The 13725-nt window shown below is 39.3% G+C and overlaps 1 protein-coding gene across 2 annotated transcripts in view; it reads right to left on the bottom strand.

Moving 5' to 3' along the window:
* The window catches only part of CNTNAP5 (contactin associated protein family member 5), a 1091618-nt gene that overhangs the window by 112239 nt on the left and 965654 nt on the right, over window positions 1-13725 (bottom strand). For both annotated transcript variants that reach the window (XM_075529285.1, XM_075529286.1), the window contains exon 18: window positions 2739-2978. In XM_075529285.1, the coding sequence (XP_075385400.1) occupies window positions 2739-2978 (240 nt within the window). The remainder of the gene's footprint in view (window positions 1-2738; window positions 2979-13725) is intronic.

The following is a 13725-nucleotide window of genomic DNA, read 5'->3' as shown; positions in this document are numbered from 1 at the left end:
CCCTGTATATTTTAGTATACTTTAGTCTCTGGGCCTGGTATTGCTTATTCTTTATGTGCCTCTTCTCCACAACTTTAAAGGGAAAGCTATTTGGTAACCTCTGCCAGTGTGAAAATCCAGTTGGCTTTTTGCTTGTTTTAAGTTTTTGCACTAAGCCTCCCTGGATTCAAGGTCCCACACAATGCCTAACACACTATGGCTCTGAAGTTTGTGTCCTTCTCTCTCAAGGCAGACAGCATGTTTCTCAGCAATAATGCACATCGAATTCACACTAATTGGGGAAAAGATCAGTGTGAATGAATGAAGACTTTACTTATAGAGCTCTTTAAAGAAGATATTTGGAAATACTTAGATGTGGCAGTCTATTTCTGCAAAGATTTCAACTTTTTGATCTCCTTGTTTTTTCTTTTATGTTTTCCATATATATATAAAATTTTTTTACATTCCATCATTAAGTTTGACTGAATAAGTTTGGGAGTGCTAGAAAATAAAATGTGCCTTAATAAACTGATAATAATTATTTATAATTGTGATCATTATGTGTAAATTATGTTTTAGAGTCATTAAAACATTTTATTTTCGTGGCTAAAACCTCATAAAACATTACTGGCATTATTTTATTGCTATGTTCTTTTGTCCCTTCAATAAAATAACCACACTGTGAAGATTGACAGAAGACCACCACTTTGCCCTATGTTTGAAAAAAAATACTAAGTATTCAAAATTATATAGAATTAACTTCAGGAACCTTGGTGGCTCAGTGATTAAGCTTTTAAGAAAAAAGGTAACTGATTTGAACCCAACAGCTACTCCACAGGAGAAAGATGCAGTTGTTTGCTTCCATAAATTTTATAACTCTTAGAAACCCTTTTGTGTAATTATACATTGTCTTCAAAAGCTGAAATGACTAAGAATTGATGGAATGGAAAAAATAAAATTATCTTGAATTTATGAGTTCACACAAGACTGCCAATCCTCATCCAAGGTATAGGTATCTATCTATAGATAGATAAAGGGATCTATCTTTATTCATTTTTTCCAAGGAAGTGCATTCAAAAAATTGGGTGGGAATGTAAAAAAAACCAAAACCAAAACAAAACAAAACCCCACATTGGTTGGACTTTTATATCCCATGTCCAGTCTTATGGGTGAATAAACATGAACATCGAGGGAAAGAATCTAAAGCCTTAGACATTAGTAACCTCACCTCTAGAGAAGGAATATTCCAAAAAACACATGGTGTGTTTTTATACCAAAGTACCTATAGATGGGCCTTGGTTCCACTCTGCACAGTCCCCCTCACAAAGATACAGTATTTTGTTCTTTGATGTCTGATGTCTGATCCCTTTGACACCTGATGGTCAGCCCAGGGTGCAGCTGCCTTAGCCAGTTCCCTGCTTCAACTGGGAACTGCAAGACATCCCTGAGGATAATACATATGGACCTACTGTGATGCAGCCCTGGGTGATGGAGCAGCCATGTGGAGACCCCTACCAGCCCTGAGATGCTTACACATTCAGTGATTCGGCTTTCTTCCTGCAGTTGGTGTTATTGCACATGTTTTGTGAGATGGAGTAGGACTTTGTGGATTGGTGTCAGACATATAGGCTAATGTTGGACTTGTGGGCTTGGGCAGCACTGGGTTGGGATGTTTGCTTGATGTGCACTTACCCTTTATATAAAACCCTCACTTATACATATGAGTTTCTGCAGATTTGTTTCTCTAAAGTACCCAGACTAACACAAACTCTTATCACAATTCATACATCATTCATTGTGTCAAGCACATTTGTACATTTGTTGCCATCATCATTCTGAAAACATTTGCTTTCTACTTGAGCTCTTGGTATCAGCTCCTCACTTTTTCCCCTCCCTCCCTCCCTGTCCCCCCTCTCTCATGGACCCTGGATAACTTTTAAATTATTATTATTTTGTCACATCTTACACTGTCCGACATCTCTCTTCATCCACTTTTCTGTTGTGTGTCCCCCAGTGAGGTGGTTATATGTAGATCTTTGTAATTGCTTTCCCCTTCCTACCCTACCTTTTATATTCACAAGAGGTGATTTAAAGCACCATAGCTTGGGTCTAGTGCACCTTAGTCTTCAAATGTGTTATACATTATTATATAGCATTATATTTTATATTATTATATCATGTAGGCATATTGTATAAGCTAAGAAAAAGTTTTACACTATAATTTAGGAATGTCACTCCTATACAGTTATCAGATGGCATCATTATAGAACTGCCAGACAACTCAGAATCCTCGCAGCACGAAGTTGACATGTCCTCTTAACCACGGCAGTCAAGTTCTCTCTCACGTTTTGCTGTTCATTGTTACTAGGCGCACGGAGTAGCCAGATATTAGGTGTTTTACAACAGTTTCAAATTCAAAATGTCTAAGAATGAGATATTTAGTAATGTGGAGTACGTGTATATCTCCATGCATTGAGGAGCTATGAAGGCTATTGGGACAGAAGACAATAACAGGAAGGTAAATAATATGAACCTAAGCATTTCATTTTAGTCTCCCCCCACCCCGCACCCCCACACACAACCCCCCATATTTTATCACAACATCATCTCTGGGTCGTGGTACCAATGAAATCTACATCAGTGATCCCCTCTTGAGAGAAGGAAAAGGTCATGGGAGGTTTAAATGCATGTATCTGACCTGACTGAGGTCTGAGGGTACCCCAAAAGAGAACAAAAAGGAAGTAGCTGAGCCATTGTACCTTTTTTACAAAAAGGCCCTTCATATGGTGAGTTGGTGCAATCACAGAAGTAGCCACTGTGCTTCTCCACACATTTCCCCCCATTGTGACAGGTGCTGCTGTAACTGCTACAATGGCCAGGGCAGCCTGGCCGGACTCCAGATGTGACCTTTGCTCTCTCTTCAAGGTCCAGCTTCTGCCCATTCACGTGTAGTGAGCGAATGCATCCTAGGAAGCCTTTCTGTCTTGATGCGGTTCCTCCTAAGAGGGAGAAAATAAAGGGGGAGAATGTAAAGTATTGTAGGACTCAGACGTTTCAGGTTTAATACAAGCAACTATAACTATTAATCTTTTGTCATGCTATGTTGATCATTTTGGTAAGGAAAAAAAAATCCTAGGGGAAAAAATTCAAGTTGATCCATACTGAAACACAAACCCTTCCCAACAAACAACAACCACACCAACAAAAAGAGAAACTGGCTTATGTGAAATCCGGTACTATATTTCAGAGTAAATTTAATTTGGACATTTTCCTAGAAAATAAAGTGAATTCTCTCACAGTCTACAGCTAATTGTCATTTGCAATGGAATCCACCAACATCTGTTCTCAAGTCTGTTATGCCTGTTTATGGTAAGAAGTAGTTAAGATAAAGAAAAATGGTACATGCTTGGTGTTCAACTTAATATGGTGAGTTGGTTACATTAACATGACAAGGCTATTGTTACCAGTGGTTTGGTCAAATACTGGACTAGTTGCTCTTTCACAATACCATCTAATGTAGTCACCCTAGACAATATTAATCAAGAGTAACACAATCAAACAATCAATTGAAATATGTGTATTTTAGTTCCAGAGTATACATAGATACTATGACTCCCTCTCTCTTCACTCTGTACTCTTAACATTGACTGACTTACAGATGTTAGGACACAAGTCTGGAGAAATCTCTGTTTTGCTGCCTGTTCTTTGAATTTTGGAACTTGAAATCACCAATAAATCCATGAGCTAATTCCTTAAGGTAAATCAAACCATCAATCAATTAATCAATAGATCTATGAATAGATGAAAACCTAAAATAAACGAAACTCACTACCATTGAGTCGATGTAAACTTATAGAAACCCAAAATTAGAATAGCCTCAGAATGATCGAATATTCTGTTAGCATTGAATCCAACATTTTACCATTCTGACCCACTTATGTAAGAAAAATTTATATCGAAGGCAATAAGCAAGGACCTTACATTAAAATCCATCCACAGCTATTATTTCAGTATAAGGATTCTGAGGATTTCAGAGCACAGAAAATCCACCAGCCCATAAAGAATACTAGGTTAGTAAAAAAGTACTGCACCTGGGTCCAGCTTATGCATACACAAGTTTATTTAAAAGAAAACATAGAACTTCCAGGAAGATGGCGACGAGTGACACATACCAGAGGAACTCCACAGAATTCAACCCAGGAGAGTTGCTTAGAGGGAAATTCAATGCAGCTGGAATGCAGGAGGATAAATAGAATCGAAAGACCACTGGCAAACCTAACCAAGGAAAGGAGGGAACTAATTTCAATAGCAAGAATAAGGGATGAAAGAGGTGCATTACAACAGACCCTAATGAAATCTAAAGGATAATTACACAGAACTACGAAGGATTGTACTCCAATGAATTCAACAATTTGGAAGACATGGACAAATTCTTTGAAAAACAATCCCTCCCGAGACTATCCTTGATGGATGTCCAGAATCTCAACAGACCACTAGGAATAGAAAAAAATAGACAAGGTTGTCAAGGGATTACCAACAAAAAATCCCCTGGACCAGATAGCTTCACTGGAGAATTCTACCAAGAACTAACACCAATCCTACACAAACTCTTCCAGAACATGGAAAAAGATGGCAAACTCCCGAACTCTTTCTATGAAGCTAGTATAATTCTGATACTAAAACTGGGCAAGAATTCCACAAGAATCAGGAATTACAGATCAATATCCCTAATGAACATTGATGCAAAAATCCTTAACAAAATACTAGCCAACATAAAACAAAAGTATGTAAAACAAACAATTCACCATGACCAAGTGGGATTCATACCAGGGATACAGGGATGCAGGGATGGTTCAACATACAAAAGACCATTAGTATTATTCATCACACTGACATGAAGAAATATAACAACCACATGATAATATCAATAGATGCAGAAAAAGCATTCGACAACATCCAACACCAATTCCTGTTTAAGACACTTGAGAAGATAGGAATGGAAGGAAAATCCCTTAAGTCAATACAAGCTATATATGAAAAGCCAATAACCAAAAGGTAGTTAATGGAGAAAAGACTAACACAATCCCACTGAAAAAGGGGACCAGACAAAGATGCCCCTTGTCCCCACTCTTATTTAATATCATGCTCAAGGTTTTAGCTAACAGCATAATGCAAAGAAGAGACATAAAATGTATTCATCTGGAGAAGGAAGATGATTTTATACATGGAAAGTTCCAAAAGCTCCACAAGGGAGTATTGAAAGCCATATAGGAGTTTGGCAGAGTGGTAGGACACAATATCAACAAACAGAAGTCCATTGGACTGTTGTACACATCGGATAAGACCACAGAAGAGGAGATCAAAAAGGTGGTACCCTTCACAATAGCGAAACACAAATGGAAATATCTAGGGATATACCTGACTTAAAAAACAAAAGATCTATATGGGGAAAACTACAGAACACCATTACAAGAAACCAAGAGCGACCTCAACAAATGGAAGAATATCCCATGCTTGTGGATTGGAAGACTCAATATAACAAGATGTCAGTTCTGCCAACGGCACTATATAAAGATTAATGCATTCCCGATACAGTTAGCCCCACCATTCGTCAAAGAAATGGAAAAACTGATTACCAACTTCATATGCAGAGGGAAGAAGCCCAGAATTAGCAGAGAACTCCTCAAGAAGATGGACACCATGGGAGGGCTTGCTTTACCTGACTTTAGCACATAGTATACAGCCACAGTTGTCAAAACCGCATGGTATTGCTACAATGACATATACACAGACCAATGGAAAAGAACTGAAAACCCAGAAATAAAGTCATCGACATACAGAAAACTGATCTTTGATAAGGGTCCCAAAAATATCAAATGGGAAGCAGATGCCCTCTTTAACAATGGTGCTGGAAAAAATGGATATTTACCTGCAGAAAAATGAAACAAGACCCTTATCTCACTCCATGCACAAGAATAAACTCAAGGTGGATCACAGACCTTGAAGTTAAACCCCAAACTATTAGGGCCATCAATGAGGGAATTGGGACCAACTTGAGAACTTTGGCACTGGGAATACATAGGCTATCAGAAATAGAGAAGGACACAAACACAGAGGAGGCACAAATAGACAAATGGGATACACGGAAGATAAAACACCTGTGTACATAAAAAGAATTCACCAAGAGAGTACTAAGAGAGTCCACGGACTAGAAAAACATCTTTAGCAATGACACATCAGACATAGGTCTTATTACTAAAATCTACAATATTCTGCTAGCTTCCAAAAAGAAAAAAACAGAAAAACTAATTGCCCACTTGAGAGGTGGGCAAAGGACTTGAACAGAAGTTTCTCAGGGGCAGAAATCCGAATGGCCAACAAACATATGAAAAATGTTCCCAATGTTTATCCATAAGAAAAATGCAAATTAAAACAGCAAAGGTACCACTTAACACCCTCAATGGTAGTCCAATTCAAAAAATCAGAAAGCTACAAGTGTTGGAGGGGCTGTGGAGAGACAGAACTCTCATTTACTGCTGGTGGACTTGTATGTATGTACGACCACTATGGAAATAGATCTGGTGATATCTTAAAAAGATGGAAATTAAAGTTTCCCTATGACCCAGCAATCCCTCTACTGGGCATATACCCAGAAGAGGCAAGAAACAAACCAAGGCCAGACATCTGTGCTCCATTGTTCATTGCAGCACAGTTCGCAATTGCAAGGAGTTGGAAACAACCCCAATTTTCATTAAGTGATGATTGGATTATAAAACTGTGGTATATACATACAATGGAGTACTACGCATCAGTAAAAAGCAGTGATGAATGTATGAATCACATTGCTGCAGGGGAAGAACTGGAGGAAATAATGCTAAGCAAAGTAAGTCAAGCACAAAAGGACAAATACAACATGAGTTTGCTGAGATAAGCTTTTAAAAAAATGCAAAAGGGGCATAGGAAAAAGCCACTGTATAAAACATTCCTGGGGTGAGGACCAAGTAATATGGCGGGGACCAGATCAAATACAGGGATGCACATGGTAGACAACTAAAAAGGAGGTAGGGAAAGGAATAATAATAATAAAAATGGGTAGTGGGGGCACAGGGCACTAACTCACTTAAGTGGAGGGTATTGTTTATAGCTGCACAGGGAAAGAGGGGACAGATTTCAAACAAGTGCTCCAAGATGTTAAAGCAACATGCCGGCGGTGTGGAGTTGGCAACCAGCGGAGAGGTCTGGAGGACTGGCCCCTATCCCAAATATTAAGTGGACACCTGCCCCTCCTCCCAGAAGAATTTATTTCAAAGGACAGCATTGAATCTGCAGCTCCGGCAGAGGGCCATATCTGATCAGAGCACATGGGAGCAGATGAAGGGGGAGGAGAAGAGAGTGTGGAGTACATCCGGGTCTGCCAGGCCTTGAGGATGATGATCCCAATGAGAACAATCAGTCCACAGAGAGGACCACAAGGCTAGCCCCACTATGAGACATGACTCCCCTCACTGAGCCATAGCCCTACAGGGACCAATTCCAGAGACACAGTGTGGGAATTTCACCTGATCTGATCCTGCCACAACGAGGCAAAACACTAAGGGGGTGCAACAGAACAGCAAGGGAATGGAATGGCGAGGTCACCAGGGAATTCTGAAAGTGGACTTAGGGACAGGGCATGGAGCCCCAACAGATTGGCCTGGAAAACACCCTAAAGGCCAACAAATGATCCTTGAACTAACTACAAGCTTTTCTTTCTTGGTGTGTTTTGATTTTTTTTGTCATTAATTTGTTGTATATTGTTGCTTGGTTTTGCTCTATATTGTTTTTGTGAATGTTATTATCTCCACAGGTCTGTCTAAATAAGATAGGCTGGATGAACAATCTGGAGGAGATTACAATGGGACAGACAGTTCTGGGGGGACATGGAAGAGGGGGAGCTGGGGGGAAATGTAGTGGTGTTAACAAATCAAGGGACAAGGGAACAACAAGTGATCCAAATCACTTGATGAGGTGAGGTGGGTGTGGGAGGCCTGGAAGGCATGATCAAGGGTAATGTAACAAACAGGAATTGCTGAAACCATGTTGGGGACTGAGCATGACACTGGGACAGGAGGAAAGTCAAGGTAAATAGAGGAAGGAGCTAGGAGGCAAAGGAATTTACAGAGGTCTAGATAAAGACATGTACATATGCAAATATATTTCTATATGAAGATGGGGAAATAGATCTATGTGCATATATTTATAGTTTTAATATTAAGGTAGCAGAAGGACATTGGGCCTCCACTCAAGTACACCCTCAATGCAAGAATACTTTCTTCTATTAAATTGGCATTCTATGATGCTCACCTTCCCAACACAACCGCTGAAGACAAAGTGGGCGAAGAAGCAAATGTGGCAAAGAAAGCTGATGGTGCCCGGCTATCAAAAGATATAGCATCTGGGGTCTTAAAAGCTTGAAGATAAACAAGCAGCCATCAAGCTCAGAAGCAACAAAGCCCACATGGAAGAAGCAGACCAGCCTATATGTTCACGAGGTGCTGAAGGGATCAGTTATCAGGCATCAAAGAGCAAAAAAATCATATCATTGTGTGCTCACCTCCATGATACGATCGCTGAAGACAAATGGGTGCATAGCAAATGTGGTGAAGAAAGCTGATGGTGCCTGGTTATCAAAAGATATAGCGTCTTGGGTCTTAAAGGCTTGAAGGTAAACAAGTGGCCATCTAGCTCAGAAGCAACAAATCCCGATGGAAGAAGCACACCAGCCTGTGCAATCATGAGGTGTCGAAGGGATCAGGTACCAGGCATCGTCAGAACAAAAATTTTTACCATAGTGAATGAGGGGGGAAGTGCGGTGTGGAGACCCAAAGCCCATTTGTTGGCCACTGGACATCCCCTTGCAGAAGGGTTTCAGGGAGGAAATGAGCCAGACAGGGTGTGATATAGCAATGATGAAAAGTACTTTTCTCTAGTTCCTAAATGCTTCCTCTCCCCAACTCCCCATTATGATCTGAATTCTACCTTGCAAGTCTAGCTAGACCAGAGGATGTACTGGTATAGATAGGAACTGGAAACACAGGGAATCCAGGACAGATGATCCCTTCAGGACCAGTGGTGTGAGTGGCGATACTGGGAGTGAAGAGGGAGAGTGGTTTGGAAAGGGGGGACCGATTACAAGGATCTACATGTGACCTCCTCCCTGGGGACAGAAAACAGGAAAGTGGGTGAAGGGAGACATTGGACAAGGTAAGATATGACAAAATAATAATTTATAAATTATCAAGGGTTCATGAGGGAGGGGGGAGTGGTGAGAGAGGGAAAGAAATGAGGACCTGATGCCAGGGGCTTAAGTGGAGAGCAAATGTTTTGAGAATGATGAGGGAAATGTATGTGCAAATGTGCTTTACACAAATGATGTATGTATGGATTGTGATAAGAGTTGCATGAGCCCCTAATAAAACAATACAAAAAAAGAAAACATCCATGGAACATGTCTTTGTGTGTTAGTCTGGGTACTATAGAGAAACAAATCCACAGCAACACATATGTATGAGAAAATTTTATGTAAAAGTTAAGTGCAGATCAAGCAAACATCCCAACCAAGGGTTTCCCAAACCCACAAGTCCAACATTAACCCATATGTCCGGCACAAATCCACAAAGTCCTCCTCCATTTCACAAAACACACACTATGATGCCAACTTCAGGAGGAAAGCTGAACCAGTGAATGTGTAAGCATCTAAGCGCTGATCTTGCCCTTCCAGCTTTATTGTGGACCAGTGAGGATGACAGAACTGCTGTTTGATATTGTGTAAATTAAAGTCTGTAAAATTCATCAACGAAAGATTACAGAGATGGATATATCTCCTTGTGAAGTGCACAGTCCTACATAAAGACAATTAAAAATAGCTTCACATTTTGCTATTTTTGTTTAATATATGCTTTTATTATAAAAAATATACGTTTTAAACCATTCATTTTAAAGCTGGGAAGATTTGCCCCCAAAAATCAATTTTTCATCCAATAACTCATGTACATAGACTTAGAGGGCTCATCAGCACCTATGCTACCAATAAGCCTGGTCTTTTTATGACTGAGTTTTGCTTCATAGTTTGCTCCTTTTCTATGTAGGACCTATTGTGATTCCTATTGTGTTGTGGTAGCTGAGACCACCTAGTTATTCTGGACGAGGGTCATGACATCTGAAACTCCTATGTTTTCTTCATTCTGCTTTGTTCGTGATGTGCAGAGACCAGTAGATTCACCTTAGCTAGCCAGTTAGGCAATCTCAAGTTTAAAGACCTCTATCACTACTCACTAAAGCAGGACAGAATAGAGTTTATTTTTTTAAAACTATTTTTGCCCTTTCCCTTGCCCAAGACTATTTTTCTGAACCCCAGTCCCAGTCACGTATACCCACTAGTGTTTTACTCATACTAAGATGTTTTCATAACTTTGCCCCTTGTATGCTCAATAATTTTTATTGTTATATTTCAACATATTGAAATACATATGTAGAATTATCTTAGGTCAAACATATACTTATATATATACATTCTCCATCCTCAACCTGTTCAGCTTTCATAGCTACAAGGAACTGCTTATGGATTATTATTATTACCATTATTGTAGGATTATGAATGTATTAACCTATGTTGTTTTCCACTGTTGTGCCTATTTCAGCTTCTTTCTTTGCTTAGATACTTTTATATTGACCTCCTTTTATGGTATATTGTCTTCCATTTCATAAAGCTAATATATGTCTACCCACTAGTTAGTGAAGTAAAAGAGCTGAAAAGATATTTTCAAAGGGCAACTAGAAAAAAACACAAAGTAAATTATTATCATGCAATGTGCAAAGACCAGGAATTAAAAATCCATGAAAGAAGAACATGCATAGCCTATAACAAGTTGAAGGACATAAATCAATGATTCAAGACCCAAGTTGAAACACGGAATCTACGGACAAAATGTTGAAGGAAACACGAGGAATCAGGAAAACAATGAAAAGAACACATAGAATCAGCCATATCTTCTGTCCAGCTTTAAACTGGAAAGTTGGCCTTTCAGGTCTAGCGATATAGACATGTTTATAAATTCTAGAGATTAGTTCTTTGTCTGATGTGGCAGTTACATAATCTTCTGTCAACTTACAAAGGGGTGGCACCTAGCCTGTCAAGCAGATCGCAGCTGGATGACCTCATTTGGAGGCACAAAAGAGACAGAGCTGACAGGAGGCCAGATACACACAGACACTCTGTCTTCCTGCTGACAAGCCACATGGAGACCCCTAAGGGAACTAGAGCCCTGGAGCTGTAGGAGCCACTTAGAAACCATGCTAGTGCTTCTACCACCACTGCAGCCACAAGACGTTCCACTCACTGGCCTGTGATCTTCCTGCATTCGGTGTCACTTTAGACTTAAGGACTTCAACTGGACTGGGCTGGAATGATTTTTAATATACAATTACTCTTTGATATAAAGTTCTTCATTACATATATATGAGTGTCTATGAATTTGTTTCTCTAGTCAACCAAGACGAACACATCTGATGATGCATTGTTGACATTTTCCCCCCAATTTGTGAGATCTTTTAATTTTTGATGCATATAATTATCTAATTTTTAACAGTCTGTAAGCATGTAGTTTATTTTGCTGTTTGTGTTTCTTTTCTGATAATGTTTGAAGATTTACTTCCTCCAGGAATCGGGGTCCCTAAGTTTGTTCATTTTTTATGGTCTTTATACTTTTAAGTTTACATGTAGATCATCGATGGATTTTGAGTTCATTTTTTATTTGGTGAGATATATACACCCTGTTTCATTTTTCCTGCCAAGGGATATACCCTTTTGCTAGCATCAATAATTAAAGAGAGATGTTTTTTGCTCATGTACTGCATTTCAGCCCTTTACCAAAGATTGGTTGTTCTTAAGTGGACAGGTTTTCTTCTAGGTTCTCAATTGTGTACTACGTGTCAGCTGTTGCATCTATACCGAGCTGTATTGACTCCTCTGGCTGTTTGGTTGGTGTTGACATTGGACAGAGATAGACTTTCTATGCTGCTCTTCGCCTTCTTCTATTTTTAATCATTTTTTGGAGGATCATACAACTTTGTTCTTCTTTAGTAGTGTTTTGCTCATTGAGGGTCGCTTTCCTATATATACAAGGTTACCGATTAGGTGTTCCATCTCTTTAAATAATAGTGATAAACTATGGGTCAGTATTGCATTCTATCTGTTGATTGTTTTAAGTAGTATTGAAATTTTCACAAGGTTAAGCCTTCCTAGTCCATACATATTTAAGGCTTCATGAATGGAAGCAGAACCTTATCAGAGATGGAGCTGGAGGATGGGCTTTGGGTCAGTGGGCAGTCAAAATGTGACTGCGGAGGAGCTGCCTTCTCAAAGTAATGTTGATCAATGTGGCATGAGTGGAGTATAGCCTGTGGGTGTGGGGCCTCCCGGGTCTTCATTTGCCAATGGGTGACAACTCAAAGTAAGAAACACCTGAGCAACTCTACTAAAATTCAGAACTTGGAACAAATGAAGTATGAATCTAGGAAAATCAGAAGTCTTCACAAGTGGAATGGAATGTGAAAAGATTGATTTCCTAGGTATTAGTTTGCTGAAATCATCTGGCACTGGGCATTTCGAATGAAAAAGTGACATGGTTACTATGCCAGGAATGACACAATCAAAAGGAATGGCACTGCATTCATGGTCAGGAAAATTATTTCCAGATTGATCTTGAAGTACAATGTAGTTTGTGATAACATTATATCAATCAGCCTTCAAGGAAAGCCATTCAACACTATTATTCAAATTTCTGCACCAAACACAGAAGCTAGTGATGACAAATGTGAAGAATTCTATCAGTTTTCAGTTGAAAATTGATCAAACATATTGAAGCACATGCTAATGAAGATCAAGAACTGTAGCCTTCAATATGCATTTTAACTCAATGTAAAGATCAGCTCTCTTTCAAGTTGGAGGGCAGGCTTTCTCTCTTGTTCTCAGCACTCACTTGCACACCCTCTCAGGGCTCTCACTCTCTTCTTCCATTTTCAGTTCTGGGGCTCCTCTTTTGATTCTGTAGCCTCTTCTTTTTTTTTTTTTGTAGCCTCCTCTTAACAGACATTTTTCCAGGTGGGTTTTCACACTCCCTGGAAGCAGCCATTTTCAGTTGAGAACTCTCCCACAGTCCACCATGTGCGATTTCCAGAGATAATGTGTACTATCTGAGACTGTACTACCCCAAACTTCCCTTTCCCTCATAAATATTCCTTGGATAAAAAAAAATCAAAATTCTCACAACTGGACCAATAGGTAACATTAAGATAAACGGAGAAAGTGTTGGTGTTAAGAATTTCTTATTCCATGCATCCACAATCAATGCTCATGGAAGCTTTAGCCAAGAGATCAAAAGATGTGTTGCATTGGATAAATACACAAGATCTCTTTAGGTTATTTAAAAGCAACGTCTTTGAGGACTCAGTTGTTCCTGATCCAAGCCATGGTATTTCCTATTGTCTCATAAGCATATGAAAGTTGGGCGTAGACTCAGGAGAACCAAAGAAGAATTGATGCATTTATAATGTCATTCTTGTGAAGAATATAAAAATTACCATGGATTACTAAAAGAACAAAGATATTTTTCTTGGTAAAATCATAACCATAGCACTCTTTAGAGGCATGGCTAGTGATTCTTTGTTGCACATACTTTGGACATGTAAGGAGAAACCAGTCCTTGG

Source organism: Tenrec ecaudatus, chromosome 13 (genome assembly GCF_050624435.1).
Source record: "Tenrec ecaudatus isolate mTenEca1 chromosome 13, mTenEca1.hap1, whole genome shotgun sequence".
Taxonomy (NCBI): Eukaryota; Metazoa; Chordata; class Mammalia; order Afrosoricida; family Tenrecidae; genus Tenrec; species Tenrec ecaudatus.
Note: the sequence above shows the minus strand (reverse complement) of the source record. Positions and strands in the feature narration are given on the sequence as shown.